This window comes from Ambystoma mexicanum, chromosome 7q, assembly GCF_040938575.1.
Source record: "Ambystoma mexicanum isolate Mex_15411 chromosome 7q, UKY_AmexF1_1, whole genome shotgun sequence".
NCBI lineage: Eukaryota > Metazoa > Chordata > Amphibia > Caudata > Ambystomatidae > Ambystoma > Ambystoma mexicanum.
In genome coordinates, this window is record NC_090941.1 from 1,036,034,596 (window position 1) to 1,036,055,935 (window position 21,340).

The following is a 21,340-nucleotide window of genomic DNA, read 5'->3' on the forward strand; positions in this document are numbered from 1 at the left end:
CTTCAACTCAGACAATAGGCAAGCGCTCCTGGAAGTGCTGTACTTACAGTTGTCAGGCAATGTATGTACACTGGCAGTGATCTTACGTTGCCTTCTGGCACTCTTTTTTTCATGCTCACTGCCACTTCTTACTTTTCTGCCCACAGGTGATTTTGGATGTGTTGCTCGCCGTCACATCTCCCGCCTGATGGTGCAGCCCTGCTTGTTCCCCAAGGCAGGAGTGGAAGGGAACATGTTCAGCAGAGGGCTCCAAGCTCAGTGCTTTCTAGGGGGGGCCTTTTTCCTGGCTGGTGGTTATTCCTTTAAGGTCAGCAGATTCAGGAGCTCAGCTTCCTCCACATCCGGCTCACATGCCCCATTGCAGCAGTGGCACTCTTTAAGGGGTGCCAGGGGGTTTTCCTTGGGGAACAACATATGCAGGTATCGAGCTTCCCCCTCTCATACCCAGAAATGTGTAGTATTCTGGGCTGAGTATATTTAGCAATCATTGTACAGGGCTGAGTTTGAAATGGCAGCATGGAGTGATTAGGTTGGAGTGTGGAAGGAAGGGGAGGTGAATGTTGTGAGACTGGCGGATGGAAGAGACAGGAGAGAGGGAAGGAGGCATTACAGTTGCGGGGCCTGTTATGATTATTACAAATAAAGCAGCGTTCCTGCCATTCCTGGAGACTGTGCGTCCTTACTTCACACTGCAGAGGCAATGCTGTATTAAAAAGATGATGCCTGCACAGATGAGTCTGGAGCCCAGGCTTCATTTAGGGCTGTAATATATCCATCACATGTACTCATCAGGTGTAGCAGATACAGGATGAAGTGTTACCACTGCAGTCCTCTGGTCATCTCTCCAGCCTCTGCTTCCCAGCTCCAGCTGCTGCTCTGAGCCCTTTCTCATACCCAGTGTGCCACATCTTACATCACTGTGCCACATACTTCCATCATCTCGCCCGGAGTATCACGAGCGGATCCAAAATTGAGGTGGAACTAAACAGTCGAAAAAAAATAATCGGGGAAAAAATGGGCGATGTAATAGCGCTGTGCCCAATGAGTTTGCGCACAGGCCCAAACACAGGGGTTTACCCTGGTTTTGCTCCATTGCCAGATGTATAGAACTTCCTGCTCTAATGCTTCTGTACCTTGCAACTACCACTTGATGATGTTTGGAATCTAAGGTTTTAATGAGTTTGTGCCTATGGATTTGTTTGGCAAGTTTATCTTTTTTTTTTCAATACATTCTCTGCATGAACCAACTTTCCTTCTCACTTCTTGCGCATGGCTGAATCCTCTGCTTTCTTATTTATTTCAGGAGCGGACTTCTTACAACTGGAAAATGCGCCTCTTCATTTTTAACATGTTGACGTTTGGCATATCGGTCCTGGTGTACTTTCGACACAATATGTACTGTGAGGCTGGAGGTAATGGCATGAAACTCTTCTGTGTCTAGTTTTGTTTACTTCTCCCATATTCAACGTTACCAATAATGAGCACTTCATTGAAAGCATGACTTGTCCATGATTTCCTGGTCTCCACTGAAGACCTTGCGCTGTGCTTGAAGTCATTCTAGATAATGTGTTCATGCTTTATGGTATGGGACTCAATGCTATTGTTTTTGTGGTATTGGGGTGCTTTTGGACTTGCAAGAGAAGGATCTGGGTTTGGTTGCTAGGAGTAGAATGGGCAGTTCAAGATTGCTCTTCCGTTGTGTTGATGCATGCAGAAACCACCTCTTTGGTAGGGTAAGGGCCTATGTGTTTGACAGTAGTGCCCTTGGGATTTGGTCTTGACCTTGGGTGGAAACACATGTGTAACGGGTTAATTATTTTATGGCTCATCAACGAGTGGGACGGTATGCAGCGCTGGAATCAGTGGCCCTTGTTTTCAGCACTAACATTCAGCTAGTCGTTTTGATTTCAACGAGTGCTTAGTATAGATGCAGTGAACTATCTGTTTCAGTGCCCACATTTCTAGTGAGCAAACTACCTTGACCATACATGTTTCTGGCACAATTCTGCTTTTGTAGAGTTGTGTAGTTCATATTTGCGATCACTTAGCTAGCTGTGGGTACAGGTTGAGATGACGCCCATCTGTGGGAGAAAAAGATGGAAATAAAAATGAATAAGTCATTACCGTAAAAACTTCAAGGAATTACTCGGAGGAAAGAAAAACGTAACCTTTTTTTTACTTATCCCCTTTGTTGTCCATGTTCCTTGCATTTTCCTGAAGTTTTAAAAAAAAAATCTTATTGTGAAATAGCCAACAAATTGACTTTTCACATTGCAGCAAAAAGAACAAAAGAAAAGAAAGAGAACACATTAAGCTAACAAAAGCATCCATAAATTAAATTCATTATACTTTAGATTCTAATGTCCAATTTATCATGTTTGCTCAGCAGATTGATTTCTCTAAGCAACCCAATTACTTCCCATGTCAGCAGGGTCTCATTCCCAAAATGATTGTGTGCCCAACCACCAGTCCTTATCCACAAATCTTGTGAACCTTTTCAATCTCAGGTTCTTTGTGCTTTGACAGTCCTTCAAGATATCTCAGATTCTCAGTACATATATTACCACAACGTTTACATAAGTTATTAGTGTATTGATCCTTATGCCTGTTGAACAAGATCTCGCTAGTTGGCAAGATATTTAAGCGAACTCTTAGGAAATCTGCTCTGGCTGTTGGGCTAGGAAATCGTTTCAGGTAACCGATTAGAAGACCCTGAGGCTTATCCTGCATTGAGAATGATTGATTCATTATTTTACTACGCTTTTCTGTGATTGAATTAATTCAGTAATGTCTTTTTAATGACTTTTTGACATGCATTGGATTGTCTATTAGGTTGTTTGTAGCATGTTCACATTACCTTAGGATTTCCTGTGCAAATTGGCCAAAGCTACTCAAAAATGGGTTTACGTTCTCCTGTAGGCCTGTATTGATGTCCTCAGATTAGGCATTTGACTGTAGTGGTAGAATCAATCTATGTGCAGCTAATATCCTCCATACTACATGGGAGTGAAGGGACTGTAGGCCAAGTTCATACCTTATACAGGCTATCAGAAGTGACTGGGGTAGTGGCAGAACACTATTCCAAAGTTTACCCTCTATTGCACTTATCACTGGGTTAACGTCTGCACCATTTATCAAGACGGGAATTACCTTTACCAATAATTTAAAACAAAGTTTCTGAAGTTCTACATTTTTTCCTCCCTTTTTTTTGTTTGTTGTCCAAAGGTCTAGAAAAAGTTCTAATTCATATAGCAAATCACAAATGTTGAAATTTAGAACCAGTGTTCTGTTATTTTCGGCATTGCTCTGTCACATAAGCGCTGAATAGATAAAGGTAGGGCTAAGGAAACTGTCATCGGCATCAAGACGAAGTTGCCAGCCATTGGTCCCAACATGCAGACCAGAAGTTTAGAGTCTTCCTATCCGGACTCCAATTTCAATATTAAAACTGAAAACTGCAGTCTCCCTATATTCCACCCGGGTGATTGCCCCTCAGCGATTGTAGTCTATAGACCTTGCTCTAATTAATACTTATAAAATCTATCCTGAGGTGCTCATAAACTGTAGTTATTTTGTGAATTTCTCTCTATTAATGGCCTCTATCTTTTTTTGTGGCTGGGTTCTGGAAAATTCAGTACTGATGTGCGGGAAGCCCACTTTTTTGTAAATGGTATGCTGCCAGCATCCTGGCCACCTCCAGAAGGTGGGGAACTAGTGTGCGGCTACTACCCACCCATTAGTACCATGCTCTTCCTCTAGCTCTCCCAATAAGGCAACTTCAGTCGGTTTTAGAAGTGCAGTATCACACCCATTGTTGAGTAATATTTTGGGGTTACGCTCTCCTCTCCTGATCACTGTCTGATCTAGGACTGAAATGAGGACGCCCATATTTGTTGTCAGAGACCTCTCCCCCGTCCCCCCACTGTGCTTGCTACACCCCCCAAACTCCCTGTATACTACTCATAAAGCATATCGCTGAACAGTGGTCATCCAGATCTTTGACTGAAATATTTGACATTTTCTTTTTGTATTGGTAGCTGGGTGTATGACTAAATGTAATCTGCTCTCCAGCTAGTCACTAATCTATTTATACTAATTGACTATTGCCAACGCTGCCCTCTTCACCATTAAAAGATTTTCTTTTTATAGCTCTTATTATTGTTTGCTTTACACGCACCATGCTTTCTCCTCTCAACCGCATTTTAAATAATTCAATGTCGTTTTTCTTGTTTACAAGTCAGGAAAGGCCATACAAGGCCTAAAGTGCACATGAAATAAACTTGGCTCCATTGTCCAGGACACTTGTTCCGAATGAGCTACAATGAGGTTGTGATGGGGCTGGAGTGTCAGAATGTGTCGTTGAAGCAATGCTAGACGGTACGCTGTCCAATCGTAATTTCTGAACTCTTTTCCTAGTACAGGCTCAGCGCACGCCAAATTAAATCACCTGCTGCATAACTTACTCCTATTCATTGCTACACACCTAGATTTATTAAGCTATGTATGCTAATGTATTATGTTACTTTCACATACAACTTTAAAACTGCAAAATGCATCTTCTTTCTCAAGCAGACCTACGTTTGTACTGCCAGAATTATTTTGTACAGCCAGGCATAGCTGTCATCTGTTCAAGCCAGCTATTGCCTAGCCAGACATATTTTATTCATTAGTTAAGATGTGTTGCCTAGCAAGATTTAGCTACTCCCTTAACTAAGCTATACCTTGCATTGCCAGACTCATTTTGTACAGATAAACTTTGATCAATAATGGCCTAGTCACATTCGCTTGCATAGGTAATTCCTGGTCTGGTCTACATAGCCTGACTTGCAAACTCCATACCTTCTCCTGGAAGAAGTCCTACAAACTGCTCACTTAGCTTCCCAAAAACTGAGTGCACGACCTGATCATCCTCCCTGACCCCACAGTAAGGGTCTCAACCGCCATTCCGCAAGACTAATCTGATACATTGCCTGAACCAATGTGCCTGTCTAAAAAAAGAGGCCTGCTATGCGCCAGGATCCAAAGAGCAGCCAACTGCACCATCACCCGAAGGGAAGTTAAACACACTACACAGGGAAGCTCACAACAGCTTACCCTAAAAACCTCAACGGTCACACCTCGGTGCAAGACCGCTTCTCATGCCTAGAACATGACAAGATAGCAGGGTCATAGCTGACGAAAGAAGGAAATCGAAGGCGTCTTCTCTCACAGCTGCCACAAATCAATCAATCATGGGACATTGTCAGTTCTCCTGTCATCCTCCTTCCAAAGACCCCCATGTCCTTCATCTCGACATACCCCCTCAAACAACTTCTCATCTGCATTTAAAGTGTAAGCGTCACGCCACGCCAATAACGTATTTCCAAGAGCAAACTGAGAACAGTAGAAACCTACAAGCAAATCCCTCACTGACAGATAAAATCACACATCTGACAGGACAAGCTCCTAGAATCATCTAAATCCAGAAATCTATGTTGATCACTCTGTTTCACAAAACATCACGCCATAACCCTCCATTGCTAGTGCTAGGGCAATCGACCTGATTCCACTCAGTTTGAGGATGAAGGCCTTAACCAAGACTCTTAATCTTCAATGGCACAAACAATGAAGCTATCTGCCAGCTCCCATCTCTGGGAGGACTAATCTACAGGAAGGAACCACACAGGAATGGTTGGCTCTGGTTGTCTCCTCATCAACACCTTCTCCATAGTTAAACATTCCTCCACATCTACAATCTTCTATGCAAGGACAAAATAGACCAAAAAAGACTACAAAATAGACCATCACAGAAGCCGGTTTTCAGAGGACCAGTCTGCAATAATGCACAAAACCATCCTGGTGTGTGTAACAGAATGCCATCTGTGAGGGTGTGATAGCCTGAGATGTCTTTACTGTTCATATAAAATGTTATATAAAAATATGGTAATTGAATCTCTGAAAGTTACATCTGCTAATGAGACCTTGTTAGGGAGAATTCTCATAAATGGCTGATTTCCCTTACCTAATGAGTCCCTCAGCAGCTTTGTTGGATTTCTAGGGTTTATTTTTTTCCACCTGGTAAGAGTGTGAGCCTTTTTCCTACTCTTCCATGTGTTTTGCTGTGTGTGTTTCTACTTTTTGTGTGATCTTGGTCAATGGAGCCTCACCTATTCCATAGCATCATTTTCTCTTGTGTGTTACACAGCACCTTCAGTGCAGTGACACAGGGTTGTCTTTGAGACTTCCCACTGACTCCATTTTCTGGGGCTGACTACTGTCCCCCAGAAAAGATAAAGTTGCCATTAACTTTGTTAGTCACTTTAAACCACAGACCCAGTACACCCCATCTTACATGGAGTATTGGAAAGGGTTAATTATTATCCCTTTTTTTCTGTGTCTCTTGGAACATTGTTTTGCTCCCTTTACATCAAGACTTGGCTGGTGGCAGTGGTATATACCCTATTTTTTATACCGCGATTATCTTAAATAACCATGGTATTGTTTTAGGCTATTATATTAAGCCTCAAACATAAACCCGCTTGACCATATATGTTTTATTACGGTTCCGGCTGGGTTTATTTGCCATTTCTTTTTGTAAAATTCTTTCTCGTGTTTTACCAGGTTTGGTCCCTTAGTTCACTGTCTTTTTGCGGGCTTCTGCACAGAAGCCCTCGTTAAGGTGCCTGAAAGTCTAGTTAGGCAGGATGTGAGGGAGGGGTCTTAGGACCCCTGCCATGGGTTCCCTTGGTAACCCAAGTTTCACTCCTGTTTTATTGGCTGGGTGACTGTCCTTGCCAGGACAGCCACCCTGCTGTGTGATTGACATGGGGGAAAATTGCATAAAAAGCAGGTCTCTGGGACTGGAAGAGCAGAGTCGCCACTGGAACGAAAGAACCAACGAGGAGCTGATGGAAGAGGGCCCCTACAACGACTGAACTGCCCGGTGAAGCCCTGCTGCAGGTCCGAATCTTCAGAATCATTTTCCATTTTCTGGATCTGAGACTTAACATATTGTGCCGGGCAGTCGCACCATATGTTCCTCCAGTCCCCACACCTCCGCGAGCACCCCCTGCAACATTCCTGAGTTATCCCAGGGAACATTGCATCTAGTCTTTCCGGAGTATAGTGCCAGTGCACCATCGTCTTGTACCATGCCTCCCTGATTTGGATAGATCTGGTTAATTTTCGGAATTTGTTCCCATAGTGTTTCCCAGTGGTTGGCAGGTATTTCCTCCCCAATTGTGCTCTTCCATTTCAGCATATATGGTCATGTACGGTCGAGTGTTGCACCCAGTAGGATCCCATATAGATTTGATACTAGTCGTTTGACCCCCATGTCAGTTGTTATACATTTTTTGAAAGGAGTCAAGCCTCTTTGCCCTGCTATTCTTATGTCCGGTTGTTTCAAGCAGTGTCTTAGCTGGTAATATTCCATCCTATCCTTTTCGGACAATCCTAGCTGTTGTTTACATTCCTCAAAGGATCTGACCTCACCCCTCTCCGTCATATCTCCCACCTTTTTGAACCCCACTGCACGTCATCTTGCAAAGGAGCCCAGGCACATTCCTGGGGAAAACTGCGGATTCCCAAGTATTGGGGTAAATGGGAATGGGAATGGGATTGTGGAGAATTGCTCCTGTCTGAGCGGGTCCCATATTTCGCATACCACAGAGAGAATATTCCTAGGCCTGTCCTATCTACTCAACCACAGCACCCCCTCTAGGTGAGTCCCCGCCACAGCCTGTTCCATTCTAGCCCATGGTTTTGACATGTCATTTGAAAGCCTTTCTCGCAGGACTCTCAATTGTGCTTCTGCATAATATCTAGCAAAGTTCGGGAGATCAAAGCCCCCCTTCAACCTAGCGGCCATCAAGGTCTCCAAAGCTATTCTGGGGCATTTGTTTTGACAAATAAAATGAGTTATAAGTCTATTCAGCACTTTAGAAAACGCTAGTGGAACCTTAACTGGAAGTGCCTGGAAGAGGTAAAGAACCCTAGGGAGGGAGTGCCACCATTTTTGAGACTCTCCTCCCCAACCAGGTAATTCGTAATGGATTCCATCTATTCAAATCTGCCTTGATTTTAGAGAGTAGCTCCGAGAGGTTTGCCCCATATATGGTCGAATTAGAATTAGTTAATTTCACCCCAAGGTATGCTATCGTATCTGTTGCTGTTTTAAATGGGGACACTTTCTGTAAAATATTCAGATGTTTTTTTTGTAAGCCTTAGATTTAACAGCTCTGATTTGGCCATGTTGGTTTTTACCCCCGCCACTTTTTCCACCGTGGAGAGTTCTTGCAGTAACGCTGGTATTAAGGTGTCTGGATTTGTCAGGGTCAGCAACATAAATCATCCGCAAAAGCTATTATTTTATGTCCCCCCCCCCAAATTATTATTTGATGTTCTCCCTTGTATTGCCGGTTTTGCCTTATGGACATTAGTAGCGATTCTAGATACACTGCGTATAGGAGTAGGGACAAGGGGCACCCATGTCTTGCACCACTTCCGACAGGCGTGAATTAATAGAAAATCTCATCATGGGTCTGCTATAAGCAGCCTTAAACTTCTGTACAAACTTCAAACTCACTCCCATTTGTTCCAGAGCTTCAAATAAAAATAGCCATTCAACAAGGTTGACCGCTTTTTCGGCGTCAAGCCCTATTAATACCACCGGAAATCTACAATGCTCCACCTTTTCTATTAAATAGGACACCCTTCTAATGTTGTCCTGTGTGTGTCTGCCCCGAATAAACCTTAATTGGTCCGTACCCAATAGGTCTGGCAGGAGAGGTGATAATCGGACCGCAAGGACCTCTGTGTATATCTTAGCCTCCAAGTTTAAGAGCGTAATGGGGCGATAGGACCCACAGAGATTCGAGGTCCTTATTGGGTTTAGGGAGCACTAAGACTTTGTCCTCTGTCATTGAGGGGGAGGAGGGGTCACCATACCTCTGTGGCCGAATGAGTTAAAGAGGCTTACAAGCTTCATGCTCAATTTAGTGTGGAACTTATGGTAGAAACAAGCTGCATAACCATCTGGTCCAGGAGTTTTGTTTTGCAGTAGACCCTTGATCACAGCCTCCACCTCCTCGCTAGTATTTTCCTTCTCCAGTCGCTCCCTATCAGCGTCTACCAATTTACACATTGAAGCCTGTCCAAAATAGTGTTTTACTGACTGCTGATCGGGATTATCGGATTTGTACAGGGAACCGCTTGAAGCGCTTTGAAACACCTTGTTTATAGGCACTATATAAATAAACGATCACATCATGACCATAGAATTCCTCAATGGAGCACAACATCTTCTTGTAATCAACTCATCCTGCTGTTTTAGGGCTGTAATCGTACGGTTTGCCTCTGCCCGTCTCAGTTGTCTAGCCAAGAGTCTTTGAGCTCTGTTCGCGTTAGTATAACAACTCTGTCTGGTATACAATAGGGATCTTTCTGCCCTGCGCGAGCGGAGCAATTCCAGCTGAGCTCTAAGGTCCATCAACTTTTTATGAAAAGCACGACTTTTATTCTTTGCAAACGTTTGCAAGGTTTCTCTTATCTGGGATTCAATTTCTAGCTCCATAGCCTCCCTCATTTTCCTTTTTTGGGACTGTAACGCTATAATTTTTCTTCGAAGTACCACTTTAAATGCCTCCCAAATCCCTTATTTTGACGCATCTCCACCCTCGTTCTCAGCAAAGAATTCCTCTGTCCTGCCACCCAGTGCTCCTACCACCACGTCGTCTGACATCTCTTGCGGGTGTCCGGGCTCATAACCCTCTGCACGGTTCCCACATCTGCACTGTAAGTGTTAGTGGTGCATGGTCAGATAGTGAGATTACTCCCAGATTCACATCTTCTATCTCTCCGAGAGCCGCCGAACCCCAGATGTAATCAATTGTAGACCATGTCTGGTACACATGTGAGAAACAAGTATAACCACTCTCTTCCCCGTTCAATTCGCCCACACATCTTTAAGGGCCAGATTGTCAAAGGCATCTTTTAAGCTCTTTGGCAGAGGATTGCTCCCTTGACCACTCCCTAAACTTCTATCTCTTATGGGGTCCCATGCCAAATTGAAGTCTCCTTTGAGGATAATCTCCCCCACTGCAAATTTTTCCAATTTCAGCATTACGTCCCCAAGGAAGTTGACCTCATTTACGTTTGGAGCGTATATGGTCCCTTGGTTAATTCTCTAATTCCCCAGTTGCACCTGCAAAAATGGCAACCTCCCCATCTTCTCTTTGTGTGTGTGCAAGACTTGCGCTTGAAGAGAGCCCCTGAAACCTATCAGCACTTCTGCTGATGTCCCCTGTGCGGTTTGCTTGATAGGTGTGTGGGAAGTGTTGAAATCTTGGAAGCAACCTATCTGATTTCTTTATGTGGGTCTCCTGGAGCATAATGATATCCACCTGGTAGTGTCTGATCATCCCCTCAACCTTTTTGCGCTTGATGGGCGAATTTAGACCCCTTACATTACATGATGTAATCCTAAGTGGCATCCCACACGTGGTGGCCATTTCCCTTTGATCGTATCAGTAGTATATTTTTACCACATTCTGGAGATGCTGTGCAAGTTCGAGTCCCTGCTTCTCATTTCCCCCCTCCTAGCCCCCTACCTTGCACATATTAACTCCCCCCCTCCCACCTAACTTCCCGAGACCCAACTCCCCCCTCTGCCCCCATCCCAATACTTGGTCAGGGCCTGAGTTCCCAGGAACCACCCCAGATGCTATCCTGGGGCCTTGGACCTGGTTCAACCCAGAGAAAGTCCCCAGGCAGGGTGAACTACACCCCATAACAGAGTCCATGATCAACCCCCAGCTCCCCCTCCCTCTGGGTCCCCTCTCTCCTGATAGAATTATGTTCCCTCCCATCTCCCCTATTCACAGCTCTCTGAGCCCTGTATGTAATTTAGCTACACTCCACTGCCCCCTGTAGAGTACCCACCCCTTAATTTGGCCTGGGGGTCTTTCAGTGTTACTTCCCTGCCCCCTATCCTTCCCCTTCTCCCAGACCATTCCCAGGGTCTAATGCCCTCTCCAGGGTGAGCTGATCTAGGCATTTACATCTGGTGAGTTTCTTCTTCTATGTTCATTAGCGACAGCCCCTCCTCGTGTGTCGTGACTCTCTGCTGCTTCCCTTCCCAAGTAAACAGGAGACCAAACGGGAATGTCCACTTGTAAGCGATGTGTTTGGCAATAAAACATTTTCTCAGCAGGTGCATAGCCTTCCTCTTTTGTAGTGTGGTTAGCGCCAAGTCCTGATAGAGGGAAATCTGGGATCCGTTGATTGTTATTCCCGGGTGGGCCCTAGCCGCGTATGAAGGGCCACCAGGACATCTTGTGGCCTCGCTCCTGGATCCCTCCTCTTGGGTCCCTCCCTGTGCACCCGGTCAATCTTCACCTCCTCCATTGAATCCCTGTCAAGAGGCTACCAAAGCATTGTTTTGTAGTATCCCTCAGGTCCGCATCTAGGATCTCTTCATTCAGGCCCTTCACTTGAAAATTCGACCTGCGGGAGCGATTTTCCAAGTCCTCCGCCTGTAATTCAAGGTTATGGGGGGTCCTAGCTACTTGTTCCAAAAGGTCTCCATTTTGTTTGATTTCGTCTGTCACTTCCGACAGACCTCCTTCAGTAATGTCCACTCTCGTGCCGAGGTCCGTGATTGCCTTCCTAACTTCATGTAATTAATTTTTAAGATCTTCTTTCATTTTCATGGATTGGTCCTGAAGTGAGCTAATCGTTCTTTCTTCCATTCCCCTGAGGCATTCTTGCAGGTCCTCCTTATTCAGGGTCATGGTATATGGACTCGCCTCTTTGGGGCCCCCCCCATCCTGTATGTTTCCCTGTGGCAGACTCTTGTGTCTCTTCCTGATGCTGCCGCCAGGAACGTTCCAGCTGACCCCCTTGCAAGTCGAATGACCCTTTAGATTTGGTCGGAGTGGCCTTCACCTTAGCCCCTGGCATCTGTAGAGTACTTCCCAGTCCCCTCTTCCTCTGTGCCCCTTATGGTGTTAGACTCCACGGGCCTTGTACGAGCCCCCATTCCTTGATCTAGTTCCTTCAGGTGGCTGGTGCCGTTATGTTTCAGTGCCTCAGGACGGACAGACAGGAAGGGAGGACACTCCTGCTGCCGAGACCCGCTTCTCGGTCACTACCCAGGTCACAGCGATGATCTAATCCAGCACTTAGAGACTTGGAGGTTATACACTAGGCTGCCCCAGCACAGTGAATGATCATGTCAGCCAGGTGCTTAATGAGGGACTGGCGGTGGGTTAAGGGGGTGTCCTCTGGATCCATAAACCGCCGTTAAGGTGTTTCTTGAGTCCCTTCCTGGTGTGACCCATCCCCTCCTCCATGTCCGCTCCGCTGTCCTTTCCTTTTTAGGGGAGGGGGGGGTCTTCTAACCACCCGATATCACATGCTTGCTGTATTTAGTGGCTGGAGGATGGTCGTGCTCCTCCCCACAGTCCCCCTCACTCACTGCTTCACCCGCTCGGGGGGACTGTCCGCTCTCCTCTTCTTGGGGAAGACAGTAGTCTCCTGGGCTACAGCTCACTCCTTCCCATCTTCCTAGTACGCCCGCTGCTCAATCTGCCCCCCCCCTACACTCACATATACGCATCCTTTAGAAGCTGCTCTCCATACCTTGGAGGGGTTCCCCGTTCAGCAGCGCCTCTCTGTCCCCGGTCGCCATGTCCTCCTTGCTTCAAAAGGGAGGGTTAGGGGGGTGAGCTCTCGCTGGATAGCGGGAAAAGCTACAAGACAGCTCTGCCAAAGATGTCCGCCTGCAGGGCTTCTTTATGGTTCGCTTGGGTTGCCCCTCTGTCTCATCTCTGTGTCCCCGTTCGGCTGGAGTCAGGAGAATTTCCTCGCTAACCTCCCCTTCTTTTACAGAGGCCTTCGTCTCCTGTCCGGTATCTTCGTCCGGCTTGAAGTGTTTGAAGAACGACGCATTCCTTGTGACGGCCCTCTGGGCGTTAGCAGCTGTCACCATAGTCCCTTTTATCTGTCACTCTTAGGGGGGTGCTATCATATCGGGCATCTGTCTTCCTCTGTATGCGCTGTTTTATCAGCACCTCTTCTTCTTAGAACTCCTTTGCCTTAGCCCTCTCAGGTACGATCCGTTCTTTCCTTTGCTGCCTCTTTTGCCACTGCATCCCTTGCTCTCACCTCATCCTCTAGCGCTATTCAGTCTTCCGACTCCCTCTGGGTCTTGGGTCTCCCTTGGGGTAGGCGTGGCTTGGCTTGGTATGCTCTCATCAGGTCCCCGGGTGGTACCCCGGTCACGGAATGTGACATGTTTCGGTAGTGGCGGAGCATGCGGTACACAGCCTGCTGAATTGGCATTCCTTTGACGGTCGGCTTCTGGGTGGTTCTATTGACAGACGACATAAACCGCTCTGCCATCCTGCTCGCCTGTGGCCACAATGGCGTTATCCGTTGGTGACTGAAACCCAGAAGTCTTGTGAACCTCTGGAAGTCGTGGCCACTGAACGGTGGTCCATTGTCTGTTTTGACTTGGTGGGGATGCCCCACTCACTGAATACTTGGTCTATGACCCTGGCGATCTGGCCGAATGCTGTGGACGGTGTGCGTTTGACAATGGGGAATCTGGAGAATTCATCAACGATCACCAGGAGGTAATCCCCTGTCTCGAGTGGCCCCTAGAAGTCCATCACAGCCCCTTTTCACACTTCCTCAGGGATGCATGTTGGTTGCAAAGGAAGTGGCAGGTAGCTTCTGGCTGCGCACCGACATGGGAGGCAGCTCCTCACTGTGTCTTCCACCATCGCGACCATGAGTGGGAACCACGCCAATTGCCGGAGTAGATTCTTGGTTGCCTCTACCCCTCGGTGCCCTTCGTGTGCCAGCTGCACCAATCCTCTGCGGAGGGACGATGGGATAACTTTTCGGCATCCTCTCAGCAGTATCCCCTGTTCGGACACTGCCAGTTCCGTGCTGACCTTTGACTTGTGTTCCAGTTCCTGCTTGTTCACTTCTTCACATTGGCACGAATGTCTTTTGTAGTGCCTCCATTTGTTCGATACAGTGAGTTCCCTGGCCCACCTGGTTGACGGGCTGGCCTGTGTTGCCCTGGCTATGTCATCGGTGGTGAGAGCAGGTGGTAGGGTCTGTTCTACGACATAGCATAGATATTCTGCATCTCCCTCCCTTGGTGACAGATCTGTCATTGTCGGGTGCCTTGAGATGTAGTCGGCCGGATTGCTGCCTCCTCCCGGTCGGTGGATGATGGTATAGTCGTATTCCTGTAGGCAGATTCCCCTCCTTTCTATTCTGGGAGGCATTATTGCTCTCTGCTTGCTGAACAGTGACAGGTGGGCCTGGTGATGAAGTGGTGAAAGTATTCACATGCCCACACTGCTGCTAGGCTCTTTCTCTGCCTGCGAATAGGCACTCTCTGTCTGGGATAAGGATCTTCTCGCATATGCTACAACACAGCTTGTGTGGGCATCCGGCTTCTCACGCTGTGCCAGGATGGGCTCCCAGGCCAACTGGGCTGGCGTCAACCACCAGTTCTGTGTGCCACCTTGGGTTGAAGTAGGCCAGGTGTCTCGCACTTGCCAGTTCCATTTTCATCGCATCAAACACTTTCTACCACTCTCTTGACCACCTGAATGGTTCGTCCTTTCGTAGGAGCCGTCGTAGTAGCTTAGTGGTGATGGCATATTTCTGTAATTATCGAGTGCAGTACCCTGCCATCCCTAGGAAGGATCTGACTTTTCCCACACGGGTGGGCTCCTGTAGCTTGTTGATGGTGCACACCTTTTCTGGGTCAGGCTGCATTCCTTCCCCCGAGAAAATGTGGCTATTTTTTTATTTTTATTTAAAATGATATAGTTTATTTCTAAACTTTTCATTTCTATACATTACATTCATACTTTTCAGTCTGTACATATAAAGGAAAAGGAAGGAAAAACAGGAGAGAGAAAAAAAGAAAAAAAGAGATAAAAGAAAAATCGTTTTTAAATCATTACATCGTCTTTGATAATATTTCTCCAAAAATGAATTATCATGTAAGTCAACTTCTTGTTGTTACCTAACAGTATTTGTTCCCATCTTTCCTTTACAGTCAGCTGTAATGTGGACCACAAAAACATTCCACTGTAGAGTTTTCTTTTTTCAATCAGTTCTTTACATTCCATTAGGACATGGAAAAGAGTTTCAATTTGTGTTTGTTTTTTGCAAAATCTACAGAAGGCTTGTGCGGTAGAATTCTTTTTAGATTTTTAGCAAGCGTTCACGTGTGGGGAGCAAGTTGCGGCGTGGCCGCAGAAACAAGTCTCTGATATGCTTATCAGGGAAGAGTTTCAGATAATTCGGAAGATGATTGAAAGGCCTCATCTCCATGTTACATTTGAGATTCATGTGATATTGCAGCTTTAGTTGGATAGTAAGAATCCAGTCATTTTGCCCTATTCTTTTCTTTGCATGCTGTGGACACAGGATCAGCATTTCCATCGAAATGTCAGCCTTCTCAAGGTGTTCTTCCATTTTGTTTTTCGAGTTGTTCAATGTTTGTTTAACTGTTGCAGCATTAGTACGAAGTATCTCAATAGCTGGCTTATATTCATCGCTCATGATTTTCCGGAATAAGTCAAGGTGTTTCCACGTCACGATGGATTGCAGTGATTGTGTTGCAATTTCGTATCGAATCCTAGCCATGGGGAACGACTGGGGTAAAGCTAAAAACAAACCAAAAATGGCTTCTAACTGTTGCCATATCTCTGTATTTAGGTTTAGCATTGTTTCAGCACCATAAACTAGGATTGCTACGACCTTTTGACGAAAAACGTTTATAACCGGTTGCAATTAATATTTCCCATGTTTTCTGTGTAGAAATGCTCCTTGTCTAGCTAGCGCGTGGGCTTTGGATTTAAGGTGGATACTCCATTCAGTTTCAACTTTAGATTGATTAACCCAGACACCTAGGTATTTGACTGTGTTGACCTGTGTTAGTTTGTTATTCTGTAAGAACCAGGTAAATTGCGAGTTCATCCGTTTCTTCGTTAATGGCATAATTTGTGTTTTCTTTGTATTCATTTTTAGTTCGTTCAATGTCATATAGCTTTCCATTCGATCCAGACATATTTGTAATCCCCACTGCGTTTTATCAAACACCACAATATCAGCATACAGCATCTGCGGTAGGGGGGTAGCATTGACTTTAGGCGGATTCCGTGATGGGATGTTCATATACTCATCGAAATCTGAGGTGAAAAGTTTGAAAAGGGTAGCTGCCAGTGGGCAGCCCTGTTTCAATCCATTATATGTGTGCATTGGCACGGATACTATGCCATCAGCTGTATAACTTCATCTTTTCCCTGCTGATGTTGCATTTGTCGTAGTTTAGGATGAGCCCTGCCTTCCTTAGGATTTTGCACACCTCCAGTATCGCTATTGCATGGTGCTGTACACCAGGATATCGTCCGAGTAATTAAACACCATTTTGACAGGGAGGAGTAGGTGCCTGATGGTCTCTTGAAATATATCTGCAGCAGAGGAGATCCCAAAGTTCAATTGCTTGTACCCGAAGAGGCCAGTGTGGGACGCAAATGTTATCCCTCTGGAGTCAGTGTGCAGCTCCAACTGATGGTAACCCTGATTGAGATCCAATTTCGAAAATGTCGTTGCACAGTTTAGGCTGACAATTATGTCCTCTATCTTGGGCCCCAGGTGTCTGTCTCTCTCGATGACGGTATTCGCCACCCTCATATCGACACAGAGGCTAGAGTCTATTGCCTTCCTTGGGCACCACTACCAGGGGCGATATCCACGGTGTGGGCCCAGTCTCAAGTTCGATGATATCGTTGTCCAAAAGCTGCTGTAGTTCACATGACATGGCGTCCTGTAAATGGAACCCCACCCTTCCCTGTTGTTGCGGGACGGGCTTGATTTGATTGTTTATTTGGAGGTTAATTACTGAGCCTTTAAATTTCCCCAGTCCGTGAAACAGTTCGGGAAATGTATCTCTGATCATCTCCTTGGTTAATGGTGAACCTGCTAGGTGGCATATGGGCCCATAACCATGCTGGCCTCCGCTACATACCACTATGTCGTCTTGATTGAAGTTATCTCAAGCAGACCGAGTGCTTTCGCTGTGCGATAGCTGAGCAGACATTTGCTTTGGACTGGGCACCGAAGAAAGTCAATGATGGCATCTATCCTCTTCCCTTTGAATTATGTTTTTTTTTTAATTGACCCATCGATGGGAGTGGTACACTGGCTCCCAATTGAAAAATTCTTGCCTTTAATGGTATCAGCTCTTGGGTGTTCCCTGCAAGCATGAATTCTTGTTCCCCGATAATGTTGACGGTTGCTCCAGTGTCATTAAGGAATGTGTGCGTGTGACTGCGTCCATCATCACCAGCACCCTGTGATCTGACTGACTGCCTTCCACCAAACTCGAGTTTTATCCTGGAATGCTGTGTCGAACAGCGCCTTGTGAGAGCACATCCCAGAAATGCTGCTTGGCTCCCGAGGTTGCTCCTACCTTGTTGTTTTGTCTCTCGCTGCGTCCTACTCTGCAGTTCACTTGCAGCTGTCTCAGTGCTGCTTCTTTACACTCTCCAGCAGCATCCTTCCTTCTCACACGTGGTCTGCGGTTTGCGAGGTGCCTCAAGCTCGTTGCCAGAATTGCTCAACGTGTGAGATAGGTTTAGGAACAGGGCGGGTTTATTAGCTGCCTCCGAACACCATGGGCCTCCAGAAAACACCTCTGCCAACTGAACTTGCTTCAGAGACACACAATCCATTGCAGACCAGAACATGACTCAAAGCTCTGCACAGTCCCAGCATTAGAGCTGGTTCATATTTGCCAGTTCTGGGCTTTCCGTTTGAGACCATTTAGTAACACCATCGGTAACAAAGAAAGTGTTGATTCTCCGATTTCCACACAGTATAGTAATATAAGGCTTGAGCTCGAAATCATTCAGTGTCATTTTCTGATTAATAGTCACGTCCGCAGTGCAGGTATCTCTGTTCGGGGGGTGGGGGGGTTGGGAAGTGGGTGCTTCTGGCGTATAGCAGCTGCTTCACTAATATGTGATGTAGTGGCAAAAGTGTCCTTGGAATCTGCATAAATGAGATTTGATTCAGGATTCTGTAAAGAGCAACTGCAAGGTGTGCTCTCTAGTATTCTCCCAATTGATCTGCTTTCTCACCTCGCCACCCTGTCCGGATTTCTGTGATCCTCCTTCTACAGTAACTGGTCTCTTTCTAAAGTGGTCTGTTGTTTCCTGGTGCTGACACACTAAAACAATTATTGGGGCTTCTAAACAGAAATAAGGAAAATAGTTATCTTTGCTGTATAGTGTGAAAATATTCCACCTGGCCTTTTAAGCATTACCTTCGTCTGCGACATGAGCGTTCACTAATAAGTCAATAGCAGACAAGCGTGGTTAAGCACGTTGCTGCATACAGAAACACCCACTTTTTAAAATTCTACTGGGAAATAAGCGTCCATGCAGGTGGTTAATCCCTGTAAAAATGTGCATGTCCACAACTGCAGCTCTTGCATGGATTCTAAAGTAAAAATGTCTAACAACGAGCCATGAAGGAGCTGAACCATTGTGGGGAATGGAGAAAGGGGATTGGGGTGTTTTAGTTATGCATGATAGAACCTCCAGCACACTCTTAACCAATGCCTTGCACTGGTGGCCGCAGGTTAGTATCAAGTTCATTAAGTGATTGAATGTAAAAGGTGTCTGTGACCAATGACCTCATATCCCGCCATCATTAAAAAGAGCACCCTTGTTGGCAAGAACTGAATGAGCACCGGGTGATCAAGCATTTTACTTATTTAGCTGGGATTTCTGGGGTGCCACACCCCACTTTGACAGCATCCAAACACTGAGCACGGGTGTGGTGGGAACGAGTAGGAGATATTTATGAGTCAGAGATTTACAGCTGAGACTGAAAGTTGCATTCTGCTGGTATGAGGCATCATCCAAGTGTACCCAGGATTGGAGAAAAGGCCTTGGCGTGGGTGAAGCAAACAGAGGACCTACGTGTGCGGAGGTTCTGCATCAGACTAGCTGGGATGAGTAGAATACTGGTTGAAAAACAGTCGCACAGGTAGGTATTTAGGGTTTGGGGGGCAGGCTCAACCGATAAACGATTTTGGTGATGTATGCAACATCTACAAGGTAAATTATTAAGACCATTTACAATTTCCTGACTCAATGGTATGGCACGAGTGTGTTCCTGAGGGTGGGGACCTGAGCATATAGCCTGTTGGGCAGAAGTAGAGTAGGTTCAGGTTAGGTGACCTAAGGTGTTTAGCAGGGTGATAGGGTTGTATAATCTCAGATAGTTATTGTAGAGTGCAGCCAGCAAGCCCTTTACGGACCATGAGCATTGCTGGCTTTCACTTAAAGTGTGTGTGCTATCAGAAAGACACCACCATACATGGCAATACGTTTCAGGAATTCACAGCAACTGGGAATGGACATAAAATGAAAGGAACTTGCAGGCAGAGTGATGAACAAATAAAAACAAGCCATGCGATCCGTCTCCCTCACAATTCACCCCTTCCCCAATAGGTGTTATGCAGCCTTGGTAGTGTCCCCTTTAAAAAGCAAGTATATATGGTCCAGATGTGATGGCATTTTATTAAAAAAGGTTTCCTCCAGGAGTCCCTTCATGGATAATTTGTGTCCCACTAGTTCAGTGGCGTAACACAACATATTGGGGGCCCGCCTGCGAGCCATGCTGAGGTCCCCCCTCCCAGTTCGGTAACAAATCATGGGTCGCGCCACACTCTGGGCCTGCCTACATTACCAAGCTTGAGCAATATGCACGAGCGTGCTGCTTCAGGGGTATGCCGCACACTGTACTAGGAGCAGCATATAGATTTAATGCATTATACAGCACACTTTCTGAGAAAATGTGCTAAAAAGCCAGAGCGTTTGCATTTGTTTTGTAGGGTAACACCAGTCTAAAAATTCAATACTTGAAAGGCACCAACAGTGCATAGGAGCATTAATGCTTTCATTAATTGAATACTTTGCTATTAAAAATGCCATGGCACAATGAAAACATGTCCAACTGGCTGTACAATGTAGACCACTCTAGAAGCATAATAACATTCCAGTAAAGCATGCCAGGTCACATTTAGACATACCTATAATGGTTGCACCAAAATGACAGTCAAAGCAATAACCCTTATGGTTGTTTTATCACAGATGCCCAGAAACAATATACAATGCCACAGTAAGAAATGGCTAGACTGGCAGTAACCAAATGCCAGTCGAGCCAGGTAATTACACTTGGCGGACCTGCTTTATCAGAGATGTTCAGTTAAAGAACGTCATGCCAAACTAAGAAATTAATAGACTGGCTGCACCAAAATGCCTCTCCAGCCACTAATACCACATCCCATGCCTGCTTAGTCTGGAGATGGATTGCCATTTCGATTTATCCCACAATCCCTGCCCCCCACACAACTCCTCTCCCTCCAACCCCCTGCTCCAACCCCCAAAATCAGTACATCGACCCAGAATTACCTCTACGCCCCTCTTCCTTGTCCCAGTGCTGACATATGAGGCACCTTCCCGCATAGGTAAGTACAAGGATGAGGAAGAGTGGGGCTAGAAGTAATGAAGATTACAGGTAACTAAGCCAGGCATTAACTCCATGTCCCGCTACCTCATCCCAGTACTTGTGTATGAGGCAAAGTGCCTCATACACAAGTACTGGGATGAGGAAGAATGGGGATACGAGTAATGAAGATTACCAATAGGTACTCATGGCATTAAACACAAGAAGTGGCACAGAACCATTAATCTGACTGGGCTTTAGTCCTCTCCCCCAAACCCTGAAATAGTGGGCTATGTTGACTCAACCTGGCTGGCATACAAAGCCGTTGCCGGACAGAACAGGACCCAGATGTTAAACGGCGCCTGTGTTTCGTCATTAAGGCCCAGCAAATACTAACGTAAAGCATTTCACTGTTCCTTTTTAGGCAGTTGAAAACGTGATGTGGGTTTAGTACTTGCATGCCATGGGAGTGATTGGAAGGGTCGAGAGGGGACAGGAGACCGCTCATTCTCACAGCTGTCCATAAGTGCATGCTTCAGACTTAAAGGAGAGGATTAACTGCTTGTAACATTGAAGCTGCACTAGAATAGTCTCATTAGAATGTGTAAAAAAGATAGATGCCCCCACACAAATAAGTTTGCCCCCCCCACTGCTCGTGAAGTTGGCGCCTCTCCCAACATTTGAAGGGTTATTGGTCTCCCGAAATGTAGGTTTTGCTGAGCCCCTGAACACAAGCACAAACACCATTCACCATACACACACACACGCACACACGCACACCCAGCCACACATACATTTGTGTGTG

At 45.9% G+C, this 21,340-nt stretch overlaps 1 protein-coding gene across 2 annotated transcripts in view; it reads left to right on the forward strand.

Annotated features, from left to right (window-relative positions):
• The window catches only part of PGAP2 (post-GPI attachment to proteins 2), a 241,616-nt gene that overhangs the window by 203,880 nt on the left and 16,396 nt on the right, over nucleotides 1-21,340 (forward strand). For both annotated transcript variants that reach the window (XM_069640345.1, XM_069640346.1), the window contains exon 5: nucleotides 1,304-1,412. In XM_069640345.1, the coding sequence (XP_069496446.1) occupies nucleotides 1,304-1,412 (109 nt within the window). The remainder of the gene's footprint in view (nucleotides 1-1,303; nucleotides 1,413-21,340) is intronic.